This window comes from Argentina silus (genome assembly GCF_951799395.1).
Source record: "Argentina silus genome assembly, chromosome: 11".
In the NCBI taxonomy this organism is placed as follows: Eukaryota; Metazoa; Chordata; class Actinopteri; order Argentiniformes; family Argentinidae; genus Argentina; species Argentina silus.
The window spans coordinates 7859986-7879907 of NC_139665.1; the positions used below are offsets into that span (position 1 = coordinate 7859986).

At 41.2% G+C, this 19922-nt stretch overlaps 2 protein-coding genes across 2 annotated transcripts in view; both read right to left on the reverse strand.

The window, feature by feature from the left end:
- Window positions 1-6305, reverse strand: part of syngap1a (synaptic Ras GTPase activating protein 1a) — a gene marked incomplete at both ends in the record, with an annotated part of 53209 nt that extends 46904 nt beyond the window's left edge. The window contains one exon of the mRNA XM_083680566.1: window positions 6284-6305. Coding sequence (XP_083536692.1) covers window positions 6284-6305 — 22 coding nt within the window. The remainder of the gene's footprint in view (window positions 1-6283) is intronic.
- A 2166-nt stretch (window positions 6306-8471) lies between these two features.
- On the reverse strand, window positions 8472-12974 carry vps72a (vacuolar protein sorting 72 homolog a). Its single transcript, XM_083680377.1, has 7 exons — window positions 12920-12974; window positions 12175-12304; window positions 11183-11335; window positions 10928-11042; window positions 10408-10584; window positions 9724-9868; window positions 8472-9245 (listed from the first exon to the last, which is right to left on the reverse strand). The coding sequence occupies exons 2-7, from the start codon at window positions 12289-12291 to the stop codon at window positions 8846-8848; spliced, it is 1107 nt and encodes a 368-aa protein (XP_083536503.1). The 5' UTR covers window positions 12292-12304; window positions 12920-12974; the 3' UTR covers window positions 8472-8845.
- Window positions 12975-19922: the final 6948 nt, after the last annotated feature.

A 19922-nucleotide genomic window follows, 5' to 3' on the forward strand; every position in this document is an offset into this window, starting at 1 on the left:
ATGGCAACTCTGACACACATGAACGAGTGACTATCTCCTCCCTCTTATCGTTTTCTAGCCTATAGTCTTAGTCTTGAAATGTACAATACCACATGCACACAGCACAGTACGTGGGAAGCAACTAAGGTCCCAAACTCAGTGGTTGATACTCCGTGGTAGATACTACTAATAGTAACCGTCATGTGATTTAGATGTGATTTAGATGTATGGACATGTTTACATGTAGATGTCATGTATGTACCAATGTCTTACAGCTGGAAGAGATGACTACTTTTAATTATCAAATAAAATCAATCAATCAACCAATCAATCAATTGGTCAGGGCCTTTACTACTACAGTGACAGTGACCAGCATCATATTGAATATCATATTTCCTCCTTATGGCTCACCCCTCCCCCAATCTATTTACCCATCTGTCCGTATTTCCTCCCCCTCTCTCACTCGATGCCGCTCTCTCTCCCACTCTTTTTATCTTTGTCTCTGATATAAGGGTAATGCACAAGTCTACAGCCAGGTTTAAATACTTTGGAAAACACACATCCTTCACCTTTAACTTCCCTTGAGTTAAACATAGATCTAGCACGATTGTAAGTGGAAGGAAGAGGTTCCATAACATTGCTCTCACCTACTCAGTCATGACAGATCAGTGATCACTTCAAGAGAGAGGAAGAAAGGAAGTATTCAAACAGGGCACGCTGTCTAAATAGGCCAGAGGGGGACCATATCTTCCGGGAAAGCAGAAATAATTCTTACAAAACCAAATCTAAAGATATAGGTCTTTACATTGCCCTGCAACTTTTAGACCAAATCAGGGTCATATTCCTAGTACAAGGTGCATCTCAGTATTTCAAATGGGCTTCATGTCCTCAAACTCTCCTTATGTGTTGACAGGACCATCTGATATTGGCATCAGCCCTGAATTGCCATATCTGTGCACCCCTAACTGAAAGCCAGTGTAGAGTAAAGTTAACTTGCCTTGGTACAGAGGAAAAGAGTGAGGATTAGTTGCCAGAGTAAGTCACTACACTCAAGTTAAGCAAACTTTATTAGCCAGATTATATCTGGTTGTTTTCAACAGCTGCTGAATATTTAATGTTGATCATCTATTCATGAACTACTTACTCCTGATTATTACAAACTGCAACATAATTAATCCACAGTTTCCACTAAGAGGACCAATTTCAGAGCGCCGATTTCAGAGTGCCTTAGGCATAGCATACTCACGCATACAAATAAGCACTAAAGAGACCAGCACAGGATTCATATTTTATGGTCACTCGTTTTTAATTGGATTGTCCTGTATCGATAATCTACAGTTGCTCAAACTATCAATAAACTGCAACTCTGTTGATATGCAGCAGCTTGCTAGGGTTACGGTTACGGTTAAGGTTTTGGGTAAGAGTAGAGGTTAGGGTAAAGGTTAAGGCTAGGGTTAGGTTTTGGGTTAAGTTTAGGGTTAGGATAAGGGTTACAGTTAGGGCTAGGGTTAGGGTCTACTAATCATTTACAAACCATTTATTTGGGACTATCCAAAAAAAAGCGTTACCATATATTTTTTTAACTTATTTGGGTCAATGGTGTGTTCATGAAAATCAGCTTCTGCAATGTCATATGTCAGTGCCAAAAAAACCACATCTTTACGGTAAGCTAGACCTGGTGCAAATATTTCAAAAACGTTCAAATACTACGACTACACAAACTGTCCCAGTCAAACACTTACACACCTGAGTCAGCTTAACACGGTATTGGTTGAATGATACTTTCATAATTTAATCAAATGTTGTGGAGCTAGGCAGGGACTAAAGACAGAACTCACTGGACTACATTTAGGTGTGCAGAACAAGAATACGTTGTTCATACGTATGTGAGTAGAGGGCCCAGCTAATTACATGGGCCTGCATAAACTTCAATCAAAGATTAGCATCAGCTGACGTTGCTTCCACCTTTACCTCCTCAGAAATAAAAGCCCCGTCCACAAAAATAAAGTTTACTTTGAATGACTCATGTTTGAGTGACACCAACTACGAGCGATGTTTCTTTAGGTGCGTACTGCCGTTTCAATGAAGAGGTGTGTGTGTGTGTGTGTGTGTGTGTGTGTGTGTGTGTGTGTGTGTGTGTGTGTGTGTGTGTGTGTGTGTGTGTGTGTGTGTGTGTGTCTGTGTGTCTGTGTGCGTGTGTGTGTGAGGTGTTATTGTTATTGTGTGAGGTGCATGTCCTTAGGCAGAGGTTCCCAAACATGTTTGTCTCGCGACCCCAAATTGACAACAATAATTTCCTGTGACCCCAACAAATTGATTGCAGGCTTTGCCAAAACATAATAATGATGTCCAAGTGTATTCTAATTGCCTAAAAGATATATACTCTACACCACAAAACACTGCAATATAGGCTACAGGTGCATTACACAGACAATGTTTGGCAACTGCTGTCCAAACAGCTAATACTTTCCTCTCAGTCTATCTATGAAACGAGGCCAGATCACTCATTCTGAATCTCACAGGACAAAAACTACATTCCCATTTCTCACTAGCACAATTGGAACACACTGGGTTTGTTCCACAGGAGCAGTAAAACGATCTGCTTTACCAATGTTTTCTGGGCAGGAATAAGTGTAGACTCTGATCAATAATGTCATGGATTTATACCTTATTCAGTTGGTGACTGTGGGACAGACGTTTGACAACTAGAGGTTAACGTAGTGACTGTGGCTGCCCACCATGGAATTGTAAGAATGTCAAGAATGAGTTTCCCGAAAGCTTTGTAGCTGTGGTATTTGTTCTGTTTTGACAATCCACTCCTCTCCTTGACCAGCAAAATTCCTCACTTAAGAGTTTTGCTATTCACATACAGAAGGGGGGGGGGAGTCTACTATTTAAAGGCCCAGTATGTAGGATTTGAGCTTTGAGTAGTGCTAAATGGCCATGATAAATCATTAGATACATGATTGTTCAGTAAAGAGCGCTGTTTTGATCCACCAAAGCACTTTCTAAAATCTGGTGTTGAGGTCGAGCATTGGCCTTTATGTCCCATTTTTACGTTTTGGATGCTTACAAGGATATGAACATATTTGCCGCGATAAATAAATGTAGTATATTTATGTTTAAATTTTTTGTGTGGCCACAGGGGGCAGCAAAACGACGCGATTCACCATTAAGCTGCGAAGCTTCCAAAATGAATGAATACATGAATTAATGCATTCACAGAGCCTTGATCATGTTTAATCAGTCCCCCCCAGATTTTCAGTTTCTGCGATCGCATAATTCAATGCAAAATCAACCATTGCTCACAGATTTTTGCATTTTCACCACATAAAGCGTTCACGTGTGAAGCTGATGGTGGATGACTGACAGGAAGAGCAATCCATCCATCTAATTTTCCTGCAAAAATATCAACTAAAGACCAAAACTATTTCCCAATGTTTTACATAACAGTGGCGGCAAGGTGTTTAGTACTTTGTGCAACATATTGCTAGAACACAAGAGGGTCGTCAATCTTATTAGAACTGAGCACATATGACATTTTATTGCTTTAAGTGAAAGTATGTGTTTTTAAAGCCACGCAGACACTGCAAGACTTAAGCCACAAATTTGCCCCAAGCCACGTTCTAACGACAAAATGTACATATCAGCTGTAAACGCGGGTCATATAAAGCTTGCGTTAGTTCAGCCGGGGCACTTTAAGTCAAATGGCGCAGCCCTCCATCAGGTGACAGGACAGCTGGTTTCACATCACATGTTCAGGGACAAGGCTTCAAAACAGCCCAGTTGTAACACTCCAACATTGTTAAATAGTGTGACATGATCTTACTGGCTATAAGGGTAATATTTGTTGGTCGTCCCACTCACCACCTCAGTTTCCACCTGCTCGGTTGCTCTGTATTTAGCCTTCCTACGGGGGGTTTGATAAGTCATGGGCTCCCTGCCATATTGGTAGTTGTATGTTATGGTCATTTAAACTCCAGGCAGGGAGCTACACTGAGCGGAGCCATCCAATTATGCCAAGCTTAAATGTATTACAATATCCATCTAATGAATGGTTAAACCTACGTGAGTGTTCTCTGACTGAACTGCAGTGAACGCCTTTACTTGCACAGTCAGAGTTGGTCAACTACATGAAGAGAAGACACGATCACGTCCGTTTTGAATTCCGAATTTTCTTTTTTTTCCCGCCGGCTCCTTTCTACTCCTACAATGCGAGAGGTGCTACAAGGCGATTTTAGAAAGTCAACCAATGGGAATCCAGGATGCTGTAAACAACGGCAACGCGCAAATTGCGTTTGAGCCATAGAACTAAATAGTTAGTTAATAGAATATAGACCTACTTATAGAAAAGAATAGCCTACATAACACAATTCTAATTCTAGGTTTGGAACCATGAAATTGGGTGATAGATTGGGTTCAGCTTGAGGCCACCAAATATGAGTGAGGGTCCATCTGCAGCGTTGGGACCTGCGGCCGCCCCTGTCGGTCCTGTGAGGTGCGGTGGGGAGAACGCACGTGACAGTCAGAGACTGCACCTTTTTTTTTAGTTTATGCCACTTCCAGCCCCCCACGTACAAGGTTGTGATCACTAACGGGTTGATTTCTATGAACAAAGCAGTCCACCGTGCATTTCTGTAAAGCCTGCATCACATTTAGTAAAATGAATAACAAGAATGTGAATTTAGCCTACATATTTGTTGTAGCCTAAGACTTTAATTTTCCATATTCTCTCAAGTAATAATTTAATTAATTGAGTGAATGCTTACTTTTTTTTACAAGGCCCGACACATTAGAAACGTTTATAATTAGAAACGATTTGGTATTACAGTGCCCCGAAAATGAGTTTACGCGGGCAAAAAATGGACCTTAAAAAAAAAGTTAATTTTCAACACTGTTGTAAGTGCAATTTCAACTCGTGTCCACCGGGGAGCCAGCTTTACAGCAGATTTCATGTGTAGTTCCATTAACAAACAATATGTAAAATAGGTATGTAAAGGCCCGTTCTCAACCTCGACACCAGACTTTGGAAAGCACTTGTTTTGGACAAAAACAGCGTTCTACTGATTCCCATGATCACTACCGATTTATCATGGCTATTTAACACTACTAAACTCAAAACTACATACTGGACCTTTAAAGGAGTAGGGCGTAAGTTTGTCGGAAATCTGCCACCTCTGGCCACGGTGGCGAAATTCAACAACATCATACCTAATAATAACATAAACCCTGAAATCGACTTGAAGTGTCGGACCACCAGAGACAGAAAGGTGAAAATCGGTGAGACCACTCCCCTTACAACACCCCTAGTAGTAACGTGTTTGTATGCAAACCAAGTGTCGGGTAGGAAACTGCATTTTAGATTTTTCTGGACCAAAACAGCATTTGTAAATGAAATATGTCTTCATTCCCTGATTGCCACTGATTAAACATAGTCATTACCACTATTGGGAAGCATTTAGAATGCTAGAATGTTACATACTGCACCTTTAAAGCTCACAACTACATACTGGACCTTTAACATCCCTATACAAAATGTTACATCTGACTACTATATTACCCTCTTATGAATATGAATGAATAGTACTACTACTAAGTGTCAACTTGTAAGTGTACTAAGTGTAAACGATGACTGAATACATTAGTAAATGTTAACTGCTGCATCTACACCTGTTAATGAATGTGCCCTTATTGTGTTACTAGAAAATCTAGTACTGTAAAACTAACTCCCATCATCCTCAGCTCAGAGGTACACGACTCATAACTTCCTGCTTCAAATACTCTCACCTCAATTCCACGACCCCTCACCATTGGGCAATTCCGATGTCTAAAAATACACTCGCTGTGCAGTGCAGTGGCTGCCGTAAGCTTAAGTAAAACACACTGAGGCTTTGCCTGCTACAACTGTTCACAGTAGAGGGTCAGGGTGGTATTTTTGGTGTCCATATTGAATGATAACCATCTTATTCCCATGATAACCAACACTAAGTGCTTTTGAAATATTAGATCACAGCATGACCATTATCTGAATGAGAAGGCCAAATCATTCTCGAGTTGAACAGCCGTCTCCCAGTCACTTTCCCTCACCCGACGGTTCGGATACGGTGCACAGGCGCTTAACATTTGGACGGCACTTGTCTTTCCACAATGACAGAAATAGTCTTAATTGACACAGCATCACGACGCTGCACTAGTTCTCATACCTTGCGACAGACTCACAACCTGCGCTCTGGTACTTCCTCACTCTCTGGTGATGAGACAGAGAGAGGGAGGAGATGCTACTGTATATATCCGCGTATCTTACCTTGCGAAGAGACATAGGACATGGTCCAAAGGCATCTGAGTCAGACTTTCAATCTCAGCGGTATGGCAATCCCGTTTAGAAGACGGCTACATGAACTATGCAGGAAACGTTAACCGACAACACTAAAGCGGTAGGGCAAAAATCACTCGGTCCATCTCTGTTGAAAGACATTTCCGACGATTAAGTACATTTAATAACATAAATGCATGTAGTCACATAGGGTTGCCTATATCACACGAGATGGAGTGTGTGGGAGAAAGCAAGAGGTGGAGCGTGAGCGATTGCGTGTGCATTAGCAAGTGCAAGGTATATATCTTTAACGTCTCTGCCCCAATGATCACAAGAATGATGCCTATCTATGTCCACTGAAATGTAGTCACCGCATGGAACTCTTTCCTCGTTTCCGAAGGCGCTCGCACCAAATGCACTCTTGGCACACGCACACACACACACGCGCGCACACACACACACACACTCACCCGCGCGCGCGCACTTTCAACTACGGTTGTACGGGAGAGGAGGAATGGAGTTAATGAACACTAACAGTGGAAGAGTAGAGTTCATGAACCCGAACAGTACCGTGAAATATTTCACCGATTTTTTTCCCATGGAAGTCATTGCTGTTTTAGCCTAATGATGATGCATATCTGTCAACTGACTTGTTTACCCGACCAAGCCAATTAGGCCTACAGCAAAAAAGCATGGGTTGGTTCGGTAGCTGCATCCCGGAATAGTGGGCGTGTCGAAAGTGTGTGTGTGTGTGTGCGCGCGCGTGTGTTTTGAGAGCGCAGTTAAACTCTTTTGATTGAGCGGCATTCATAATTGATTAAAGTCTCTTGATTGTGTGGCACTCATAATTGATTAAACGCTCTTGATTGATTGGCATTCATGACCTCTGTCCATGGTGCTTATATTGCGTTGCTAAATCAGTGGTACGACAAATTGCAACGGTACGCCTTCAACCAAACTGTCGACCAGAGATACGCCACTCCCTTGATTTACTATTGGTTTTGCTGAAGTTAAGGTGTCTTGGTGTATCAACTGGAGTGAAGGTATGTGGTTAATCACAGACATTTGATGAGTAAACTATACCTTCTGAATGTAAAAACATGTATTCTTGCTGTCATATCAATAAAAACCGATTGAAAATTGACAAACCATTCTCGATTACCACCTGTTCACCTCCGTTGTACAATATCTCACCTTTAAGCTCACTGTCCTCAATCAATAAAAACCTACCAATGCCCACGGGCATAGTAGAATAACATGGAGCATACCGTTTATGTAATATAAAATATATATTTCTATAGAAACCAACGATAAAAAAGTTGTTTTCACTTCATGTTGTGACATGTTCAAGCTATTATGTCGACAGCAAAAAAAACGCTGGACCGGTTGCTTTTGAATAAATACGGGTCCTACTATTTTTGTGGCCACCACCACCTTTTCCTCGATGACTTTACAGTCACCTAAACTGTTTCTATGACCTCTCAAACACATTAAATCTCATTGATGGAACACTAAGGGAAGAAGCTGATATTTCAACACCAATGCTGGGATGAGGATTTAACTCACTGTGCTGTCGAGTTAGACCCTTACGGGCTCGGGCCGGGCCTGATAAAAAAAAAAAAAGGTTTTTCTTCTGACAATTGATATAATCTTGCGTGACTGTGCGTAAAAATTCGCAGGACACCTGCTGCTCTCTCTGCTCTAGTCAGTGATGGATACACAACAGCAGCTCCTGTTCAATGACAAAAAATGTTTTCAGCAAAACAACTATGTACGCATGAGTTGTTTGTATCCTAACCATGAATAAGCATGAATGCTTGTAACTGTGTGTATGCAAAAAATTCTCCACTAGAATCTCTTAAAATAGGCCTACGGAATATTGTTCTAAAAAAAAACAACTAAAACAACTGGATTTAACCCCCATGTTGTGTAAATCCAGCTTTTACGCGCTGTTTTTCAGCAGGTGTATTGGGGAAATGGATGATGGTGTGCCTTAACATCCCTGAAAGGGATTTGTCCAAACACCTTGACACTGATGACTGGGATATACCCATCACATCGCAACTGTTACATATCAGAACACAAGAAACACTTTTAAAACTATGGATGCTCCTTGCTACTCAAAAGACCGCTTCACAGTCAGCATTTATATAAAATAATATCAATTTATTTTGCAGAAACAGTTTTTGATAAAGACGAAGGGCTTTAAAATCACTCCAGTGGAGCCTAGTTTTCTGCGTTTTTAGCCCTCAGAATCACAGTTTGTTTCAAAATCAAATATGGCACAGGTAACATTGCACCGGTGCGATCTTCATCTCCAGTGGGTTATGGGATATTTGCAAGTGGAAATCATTGGAATGATTTTTTTGACATAAAAAAAATACCACACCGTAAAAAAACAAAAACAGGATCAGTCTGTGTCCAGTAAACCACAGGTAATCATGCCCCATGTTTTCTCTCCTCTGTGTGCTGTCAAAAACGGGCAAAAAACGGGCAGTCAATTGAAGGACACGGACTGTTTCACGTGTGACTTTGCGTGAGGATCGGAAACCTCTATGTTGCAGCTGTGCTCTGCTTGACAACCATCTTCTGGCGAACGCTCCGGGAACTGGAGGCGTCGACGCCAGAGAAACCCCCGGCCGAGTTGGGGAATCCATGAGCGGCCACGTACTTCCGGTAGGCTTCTCGAATGATGCGGAAGGCTCGCGTGTTAGCGTAGGGGATGTCCGTAACTGGGTCTCTGTACAGCGCGGCCTTGTGGGTGACGGGGCAGACCTCCTGGATGGGAGGCTGGGGTCCAACCCATGCGGCCTGGGGAAAGGCTGCGCCGAGGGCCTCCTCGTCGCTGAAGGTGATGTAGGTGCGAGAGCAGAGGCCCCCTGCAGGCTGCTGGGAAGGCGTGGCCGGATTAGGGGCCACGGGAGCTGCGGGCTGCGGTGTGTCCTGGTCCAACCTTTGGGGGAACATTCGCATCACGTTAGAGACATGAAACATGGTATCAAATAAAAAAGATAGGGAAGGAAAGACAGTATCAAAACCCATATACAGCCTAAAATCTGAATTCAGGCTCTCTATATTAAAGCAATTTGGATTTGAGATCAAATGAGGTGCTGAACACTTCTGAATTCATTCTCACGCTGCCATGATTACGAAAACCATACGTTTTAAGATGTCTGGCTCAGGCCGGGTTGGGCTTGAATTTTCAGGCCCAACCAAAGCTCTACTAACTGTCTCTCTCTTATGCAGGGTACTGTGTGTTTTGTGAAATATAACCAATACGTGAATATGTGTTGCATACAAGTAGGAAAAAACTAAAAGTAACAGATTTTTAAAACAACGTCATTGTTTCGGTGGGTGAAAATGCAAACCGGGCATTAATACCGTACAAAATTAAATAATTCTCCTGGAACATGCGGCCCGAGTCTCCTTACCCTTCCACGTCCACGTTCTCCTCTTTTAAGATGGAGTGGGACACGAGCGGCATGAGGACAGAGTGGTAGCGGATGGTGGGGCCGTCGAAGCGTCGTTTCTTATGGACCTGTTTTTTCTTGTCTGCCTCCAGGCGCTCGTAATTCTCTTTAAAACAAAACAACAACAAAAACAGGAATTGTCAATGACCACAACCGTGGGTCAGGCCACAAGTAGCTATGGAGTTGGACTGCCAACTCACACCTGGTTAATAGTCCAATGGAATGTTCCCATGTCAGGTGGTTGCAGGTAAAATGGATAAGAATCTGTAATCCGCCAAAAGTTAGCAGAGAGGGTGGTAGCCTGGATTAGGGTTAGCCTCGACCGTGGTCTCCAGATAGTCCAGAGTACCCACCACAGAATAGGCTGATGCTTTTCACCAACACCGTGTAAACCAGCTCCTTTTGTATTGTTTGGCTCGCCCCGCTTTCCAGTGAACAACTTAATTACTTACGTTTTAAAAAAACGTAAGTCATCTAAAAGCTAATGGTATATGTAGCTATTGCAGACAAAACCACTTACCTGCCCAGCCCCCTGTCCCCACCACCCCCATTCTCTTCGAAAGGTATGTTGAGCGTCTAGCTACATCTTGTCCCAAACCCAGCCCAACACTCCCACAACTATTGAAATGCATCCCTTTGTCTCACCAAGGGACCGGAGGTTGAGCTCGGCGGTTATCTTGGCCTCGGCCAGCAGCTCATCCTGGGTCAGAGGACGGTCGTGGTGGGCGCCCCTTCGCCGCCGGGGGGCTTCCTGCCTCTCTTGCAGGCGCAGGTTGGTCTTTCGTGTATGCTCACTGGTGGACTGGCGCACTGACTTCCGAGCTGGGGGGGAAGAGTTGACAGTCACTAACATAGAGGCTCGATCAGGAGAGGCAGGGCTTGTACACGCGTGCAGGCGGTGAGGTCACTGAAAGGGGCTTTGTCAACCTCTAGATACCACATATGTATGAAAAGATAATAGGTAACGAGATCAATGCCATCTGGCTAATGATCATTCTCACTCACTGTATCACATGAACGGTCACTGTCACTTTTCTACAAGGAAGAACCTTACTTTAAACTGTCTTTTTCGTGATTTATTAAAGCAATCAATGAACATGTGATTTTATCCCTAATATCAATCAATGAACATGTGATATAATCCCTAATATCAAGATGTTCTTACTCTCTCCAAAGTCCTGGAACTCTGCCGGTGCCCTTCTTTCAACTTTGTCTTTGTCCGTCTTCTTCAGCTCCTCCGAGGGCCTCTTCGGTTTGGGCTTTGTCACCTTCAGAGGCTCCTTCAGGTGGAGGAAATAAAAACACAAACATAATCTCTTTGGGTCAATAAATTGGGTAAAATAAAATATTCATTTATTTTGATAATAACACTCAATCTTGGAGGGGAAGAATATAGCATGCAGATGACTTCGCAACTTACCTTGTATGCTTTAGTAACAACTCGACTCTTCCTGCGAGGGGCATCCTCCTCCTGGTCGCTATCTGGCTCATCACCTTCATCTATGTCAAAGTCACTGTCAACCTCGTCCTCTGTGTCTGAGTGCTCACCGCGGTACTCATCATCTCCCGATTCCTAAAGTCACATGCCAAACCAAAACACATACATTACACATTTTTTGCCAGTAATAGAGTGCAAAAGGTCTGTTCACATGGCAGCCTAGCGGCCAAATGTATCAAAACGGTAAAAGATAACTGTTCTGTTTGCACAGGGAATAACACATCAGCAAAACAATGGGCTCCACAGAACATACAAGACAATGACTTACAAATGTGAAATAGAATTGAACAAAATCTAGCATTTTGCATCGATAAAAATGGTCAGATTTATAAAATAAATATTCATAATAATAATCTAAAACTAATCCACAAACAGACAGTAGAATATCTCAGAGATTGTCTTGTCCTTGTGTAATTTATAATATAACATACGCCATTTAGCTGACGCTGTTATCCAAAGCGACTTACATTGCAGTAAGTGCATACTAAGTAAGTTCAGTATATATGGTCCCAGCGGGAATCGAACCCACAACCTAAGCATTGTTAGCGCCATGCTCTAAGTGAAATGCATTTCCCCATCTTTGTTTGTCTTGGGTGTCACCCCGCTACTTATGTCTGTCATATCGCTGAGTCTACCTATAAAGATATTGCATTCAATTTGTGGTGCTGGTCTGACTGTTCAGTGTTTTAAAGGCCATAGACTAGTTTCCTGAAAATACAAATTAATGAACATGGTTTCCAATGTACCTTGGCGGTGGTCAATTTACCAAAACAATATTTCGCCCCAAGTCCTTTTAGGCTGAACCATTGATTTAGTATAATATATCCATACGGGATTAGACGGACCCAGCAGAGCGCTTGCGTAACGTTTAAATAACATTGTCAAATTGCTAGTGAACAGAAATCACCACTTACGTCGTTGAATCCACCGTAGGTTGTCTTGTAGAAGTCGTCTTCTTCTTCAGCATCCAGTAACTTGGACAGGCGGTTCCCCGCCGTTTTACGGGGTTCTCGACTGAATGCTAAAGTCATTTTGATGTCCCAGCTACATTTATAGGGAACATAATGACAGACGTGAACAATTAGCCATCATCATATCAACTGCGCTAGACAAAATACTGACCTAGTTAACCCCATCTGTGACGAGTATTATTTGATTACTTTCATTTGTGTGTTAAACACACACAACACGAACTAGGTATGACTTTGACTATAAAGTGAAGGCGTTCTCAGAGAACAGATACATGAATTCAGATTGAGAACGTCTTATTTTATAGTCATACATGGTTATGGCTAAGACCACACCGAAATAAAATACACATATCAGTCACACAGATGGGGCTAATACTGAACAGCAAGAGTGATTTATCCGATGGAATATTCTAGTCAGCTACTGAACGACGTTAAACAAGAAACATTTTCCTGTTCACAGATAATAAGGATGTTTTGCACCATGAACGCTCCATGTCGGGACGTTTTCGTTCCAGAGATTATTCAGATCCGCACAAGACATGGCACACAAGTCCACACTGTAATTCTAAATCTTACGTGGAATGTTACACGCTTACCCGTCTCACATCATCGTATCATTAATAACAGACTGTAAATATGATATATTGTTATCGTCAAAATGCCTGGATAGCTATAGCTAGATACTCACTTTTGTCAAAGAGATGTATGCTTTTGTTATCGTTGTCGCGTGTGCTTACACGTCATCACCCAGCTCGCAATGATGACGTCTGTTCCTTCTTTATTTTTTAGTTTTCAGTAGTATCACCAAACGCCTTTAATAATTGATAAACCAATCTGAACGAAAACAGCATTCAATTAAATCTGATAATCTCTACTTTAACCTCATAGTAATAATTTCAAATCCAAACTGTTGGAGTATAGAGCCAAAAGACGCATTCTCAATGCTTACGGAGGGCCCTGGATGTGTGCAGGGCTTTTTTTTTTTTTTTTTTTATCAATGCCGTATTTTACGTGCAGCCAGTGAAGTTTGATGAGGGAAGGTGTGATGTGGTCGGTGGATCTGATGTGGATGATGATCCTGGTAGCAGAGGACTAATATGCTGCGTTACACCGACCGGCCGTTAGAGGGCACATTTTCATACCTTATTTTGCATATGAAACAGTCCGCTGAAACATACACTCACTGAACACTTTATTAGGAACTCTATCTTGGCATTGATTCCACAAGATGTTGGAAACATTCCTTTGAGATTCTGGTCCATGATGACATGATTGCATTACACAATTCCTGCAGATTTTTCAGGTGCACTTTCAAGCTGTGTCTCTCCCGTTCTACCACATCCCAAAGGTGTTCTATTGGATTCAGATCCGGTGACTGGGAAGGCCACTGAAGAACACTGAACTCATTGTCATGTTCATGAAACCAGTTTGAGACGACTTTTGCTTTGTGACAGGTGCATTATCACACTGGAAGCCATTAGAAGATGGGTAAATTGTGGCCATGAAGGGATGCACATGGTCAGCAACAATGCTCAAATAGGGTGTGGCATTCAAGCGATGATTGATTGGTATTAACAGGCCCAAAGTGTGCCATGAAAACATTTTCCACACCATTACACCACCTCCACCATGAGAAGGTGTACAGGTGTTCCTAATAAAGTGTTAAGTGAGTGTACATAACGGTTCCTCAGCCGCAATCACACATCAACCTGTAATGGTTAGGATTGGGACAGATACGATTTCGGATCAGTGGTTGTAACTTTCTACCAGGAGTGCCTTGACATACCAGTTGGACAGATCCATTCATGTTATGCATTTATCTAGAGTGGTTCTTGGGTTGTTGGGCCCAATACATCTCACACTATAATTCTTGTGCTTTAATTGAGACATTATTAGGTACAATTAAAGTAACAAGCTCATGGGAGTTATTCTAAATCATTGTGCCTTAGGGTTGACATGTCAATTAGATAGGAATAAAACAATATGTCATATCTATGGTAATACATTTGGGATTGAGTGGTGAAACCTGTTCTCCAGTCTAAGTAAATTAATTTAATCTTGTTTAAAGTCAGTGTGTTGCTGGTAGTTTTGCTGTATTTTACTTCAAGAGATGTAGATTGTGTGATCTTCAGTATCAAGGGTCAAAACACAGTATGTAAAACATATATATGGTGCTGTTAGCTTTTATGAGTCAGACATTGGTTATTCTTTGGCTTTTTTTAGCACGTTTTGGAAATGGTTTTATGTATTGTTGTATTATAAGGATATCCCTCTTCTCTATTCTTCTATCCTCTGCTACAATGGAAACATAAACACTATATCCTATGAAATCTGTGGTACATAGATCTGTGTAGCACATTGTTTTGTGCACATTGATACATTAAAACAATTCACATACCCTACTTATTATAATTCACTCTTTTATTGAAAAGATAATGATAATCTGTTTGGGATGAGGGTTTCCTTTGTCTTAGTTTGGGGTGGTATACGATTAATTGGAAAGGGGCTCAATGGATACAGGTGACACATTTGAGTGTCTTGAGGCTTCTTCACAACTCTCGTTTGATGTAGCCTGCCAGGTCAGTCCCCCTGACCCTGTGCTTGACAGAGTTATAGACCTTCCGTTTGGTGCCCTTGCTGATCACTTTGGCACAGATCTGGCTGTGTTTTTCCAGACGGTTGGGGGCAAAGCTCCTGCTGCAGAACTCACACTGCAACAGGTTGGAGTCAGAAGCAATGACAGCCTGCTGGATCCTTCTGCTGATGCGGGGTTGAATCAATGATAAGGCTCTGTGCTGAGCTCAGCTGGTTCTCCATGTCCTGGTTTCTCTTCACCATAAACAACTTCACATTGTTTAACCTCTGGTTCTCCTCCCGCAGGATCTGGTTTTCCTCCAGAAGTTCCTTGTAACGTTTTGGAGCGTCCATTGCAAGGAAATTGTTTTGAATCTCCTTTCCACTGCCTTTAATTGAAGGTGCAGGTATTCTTGCAGTTGACAGCCAGCAAATGGTTCAAACACAATGTTCAAAGTTCTGACTTTCTGGCCCTCATTGTTATTCTGTAGGGATGTCACAATCAGCCAAAACGTTTAGGAATTGTCAGTGTTTGACTGACAGATATCTGACATACTGGTATTGAAATACTTATGTTTATGCTTGTAGTTTTTTCATAAATAAAAGTTATACATTTCAACATATACATTCTTTGAAGCCTATACATTACTATCTCAAATTACAGTATGTAACATTCAATAACTAAACATTAACCAACTGATCATTTCAATCTCTACAACATGCTGGGTACATCTTTCCCATTCAGATGTACCCATTCACCAACATAAGTTACATACACATTAAGACTATGAGTAACATTTTGTATTATAAGGTGATTGTGTTCCATTAATATAATAATAATTTTAAAAAAACATGTTAACTTTTTAACTGTAAAAAAAAGAAAAAAAAGAAAAAGTGTTATGTGCTGTGGCATACCCTTCAAAATGGCGACTCGAAAATGTATTTCTGGGTCAAGAGGAGAAAAAAGAGGAGTTTTAGGACTCACATACAGTATTACTGTTGTAAATAAAGCTGATTTGGCTTTTCCAAGTAGACAACTTTAACAGGAGTTTAGCGGAATACGAGTGGTAAGCCTTAGTGAAATGTAGAAGGGGACGCACCTGTGATTCCTCACGTGTTCTCCCCTGTCCTCCACTCACTTCTTCTTAAAAAGCATTGGAGGAGGATATCTAAGGTGAGCAACCTTAGTTGTTTTGAGTTGGAAGCGAGTGGAGGACAGAGGAGAGGATGCGAGGATTCGAGTTCCGAACAATTGAGAAAGGGCCACGGTGTTGTTTGTTTCTTCTCCCACAAGGGGGCTCTGTATTACACAAATCCTTCTAATGATTGTTCTCAATCTAACAGAAGAAGGTCCATCTGCGGAAACGAGACACAATACACAAAAGCTCACAAAGGGGCACGGAGGGAGGGGCTACATGGAAATGGATTGAGTGACATCCTCAGGTCTGGGTGATTACAGTAGTAGGCTTTCTGGGAAGTTGATATTCAAAGTATTTTGTCTGATTATATCAAGAACATTTGGACCAAAACAGCACATTCTTTATCATGTGATCTTATTGATTTGATGGCTACTGATTTATCATGGCAAATTAGCACTATTTAAAGCAAAAAAAAACGACATACTGGCTACCTTTAAACGGTATACATTTCACATATCATCCATATCTCAGTGGGATTTGTTGCTGTGGTGATTGGGGATTACTGGAGTTGCAGTGAATGCAGTCATCTTTCATCATCCATGACTATTTTCTCATTATTCAGTTGATAGGCCTCAGTGTTGTAGGGTCCAGGACTTGGGCCAAGAATGTGTTCTCATTGATGTCATGGGTCAGGTGGTTAATACATTGTCCTGCATCTAGTCATATTACACATTCTGCACAGTTTGCATATTTCATGACTTATTCCCATTCTGTTGTGCTACTTATGGAAATAGAGGACATTACAGTAATGTAAAGTATATTACAGTTGGTTGAACTGGTGCCACACAGCAATTAACATTTTTGATAGAGGAGTTGTTGAGAGATGTGATTGTTTTTCCTGATTGTGTTATATAATGTTGTAATTTTGTGTGATTTATGATTGTAAATTATGTGTATGCAGGGCTCCCTTGTAAGAGAGACCGTGGCATCAATGGAACTGCCTGCTAAAATAAATGTTAAATAAAAGTAAACCTATTGTTTAATGAACACAACATTTATAGAGGTTGTTGTTGTGACCAGGCTCAGAAGCTCTCCAGCTCACAGTGGGAAAAAACACAGATTGCCACATACATACAATAAATAATATCAAACAATCTGACAGGCCAGACACACCTCCTAAGGGATTGAAGGTCATGCAGAGGTAATCCCAATGGGTTTAAATCTGCGTTTGCCCACAAGATTAAAACACTTCTGGGTTAGACACACAAGTTGTATCACCTCCACTCTAATGATGTCTGTCCATGCTTAAAAATAGAAAACATTATAGAATAGGTAACTATTAATCATTTAAATGATTAGGTATTCAAGTGATATCATTTGTATAATTTCAGCTACTGGTTCTAAAATGTGTGCAGACGAGCCAAATCGGGTCCCCGTGTGTCAAGTCTCATGCATTAAGAGTGAAATCCTAACTTGTCCCTGCTTATAGGGTTAGCTATGAAGGTGATACAATATATATTTAGCTCTCTCCTAGACAGGATTGCAGTGAACCTTGTGTGATTGATACAATGTATTATACACGTACAGATGTTAGCTCCATTTCGAGCCAAAAACTGGAGATTGAAAAAACAGAGACGTAGGGATGTAAATCCAGCATCTCTTTAACTATTAAGGGATTTACACATCATAGAAAATGTGTGATTGTGTCACAGTTTCACCAAATGAAATTTGTCTTCATTGGCTCTGAGTGTGTAACTCAATATTCTAATAGTATTGTTGTGGAAATTATCCATTTGAGCCTGTTTTTGTTTCAGTCATATTCAGGTTTGTTCATTCATATTCACATTTGTTCAGTCATATTCACATTTGTTCAGTCATATTCACGTTTGTTCAGTCATATTCACGTTTGTTCAGTCACCGCCCAGTGAAACAGTTCTGTAGTCAGTTGAGACTGTGTTCACATTACTCTGGTTCAGCAATATTTCTGAATTATAATAATAGAGTAGAGAATAATAATAGAAAAATAATTGAATGTGTGGCAATAATTGATGAAATACCTAGAAAGTGTTACATTAACTGAATAGTGGGGGATTGGGAGTGTGCACTTTGTAGTGTGTATAGAAGTGGTCTTGGGGTTTCTCAGTCAGTGTCTACCTTGGGATAGAAATAAATGTTGCGTAATGTGACATATACAGGTATTAGGCAGACATGTGATGTGATTCTCAAGTTTGGCCCATATCCCACATATAGTACATCTGGCGTGTGGGCCTAGGCCCGATGATTGCAAGAAATCACTCACACTGCAACTCCCGTGTTTTTAATATCGGTAGCATATGGGGATAAGTGGTTTTATGCACAAGAATCGTGTAATAGTCAATATGCAAGAATCTCATTATCTCCTTGATCAAAAGCTTTCCATGATCTTTGCTCCCTGTGCTCTTCAAAAGCGGCTTTCAGTTTAAATGAATGATCCCCTTTTTTTATCAACTGTCTCTGATAAGGTGCTGCAACATGACGCTATCACAAACACAAAGGTACTGTCGGCTTGGCTTGGTGTGTGCTGGTACGGGCCTGCAGTGTCTGTGATGACACTTAGTCCTTTGTTTTCTCCCTGCGTTTTTGCTGAGTCAGTTATCTTCCAAACTGTGTCTTCTTTTACCTTCTTCTGCCTCTCAGCTGGCGATGGTAGATACTGTTGCACTAATGGCATACTCGGCTCAGCTGGTGGACTTATCAATACAGTTATTGATAACAAAACATACGTACAGTAATTAACCCGCATCTTTTGTAACCTACATAAGCTGAACAAGTAGGCCATAGGCAATTGTGGAAGAACATATTCATAACAGAACGTTTTTCACAGGTCAGAGGAAATGTAATGCAAGAACAATGAGGGTCAATTTTAATCTGAGAAGTTACTTCTTACAGAAGCCATAGTACATCATTGTGTAACACATTGCAATTTTCTCCACTCTTTCTCTATATATCGTTTTAGTTTAAATCCTCCTAGTCCATATGTCCATTATATGTTTTACTTTTAGTGAACAGGGGTCTACATGTTTAGGCCGATTCAACTTAACAACAAACTATTGCACAATCATAGAGCAGCATGTTGATGCACTCAACTTCTGCACAGTTTACAATTAAAGCCCAGTGGTACTTTTGGGAACAGCAATGTGGTTCCATGTGCTTCCATTATCTGTCCCAGCAGCTAGCAACCATTTGTGACACTGTCCCATTTAAATGTTACCTCTTGAGGACATATATCTGTGTATTCATATGGAAAATGGTTTCCATCCATATGGAAAACTCCCTCTAACCAGGCATGTGCGCAATAAAGGGTGAAAGGGGGCAATGGCCCCCTGTGCCCTGCCACTCACAAAGTGCCCTCCTGGATGGTGTTTTCTTAATATATTTGTTTAATTACATCATCACAAAAATGAGGGCAGGGTACCCACGAAAAAAGAGGCAAGCCATGTCAAATAGTTGAGTTCTGTCGGCAATCCATTGTTTTCAACAGAATGCGGTGCAAACACATGGCTTGGATGCGTGTCAAGATATATACACAGATGAGGCGACACGACTCTACAAAGTGACCAGTGGTCATTCATTGTCAATGGAAGATGGCGACTTGACGAGACTTCGGGCGATACGACCCTCTGCGACGTTGTTCTAATGTACATGCCACATTAAATTAGCTAATAAATCTGGACACAACCTAATAATGATTGGGAACTAACACATCTCGTCTAAGGGCCCGTTAAAAACTAAGCCTTTTTGAACTTGCTAATGCGCACCGTGTGCACCACCAAACTTAATTTAATCTCAGTAATAAAAGGCTACACATTCTAATAAATACATACATCGTATTATTGTTGCCATCCATAGAAAGTGCTAATTAGTGCTAATAAGTGCTAAGTGCACAATACTAATTGTACAGTAGGTTAGTCTTACTCCCTATGATAACATGATTAGCAA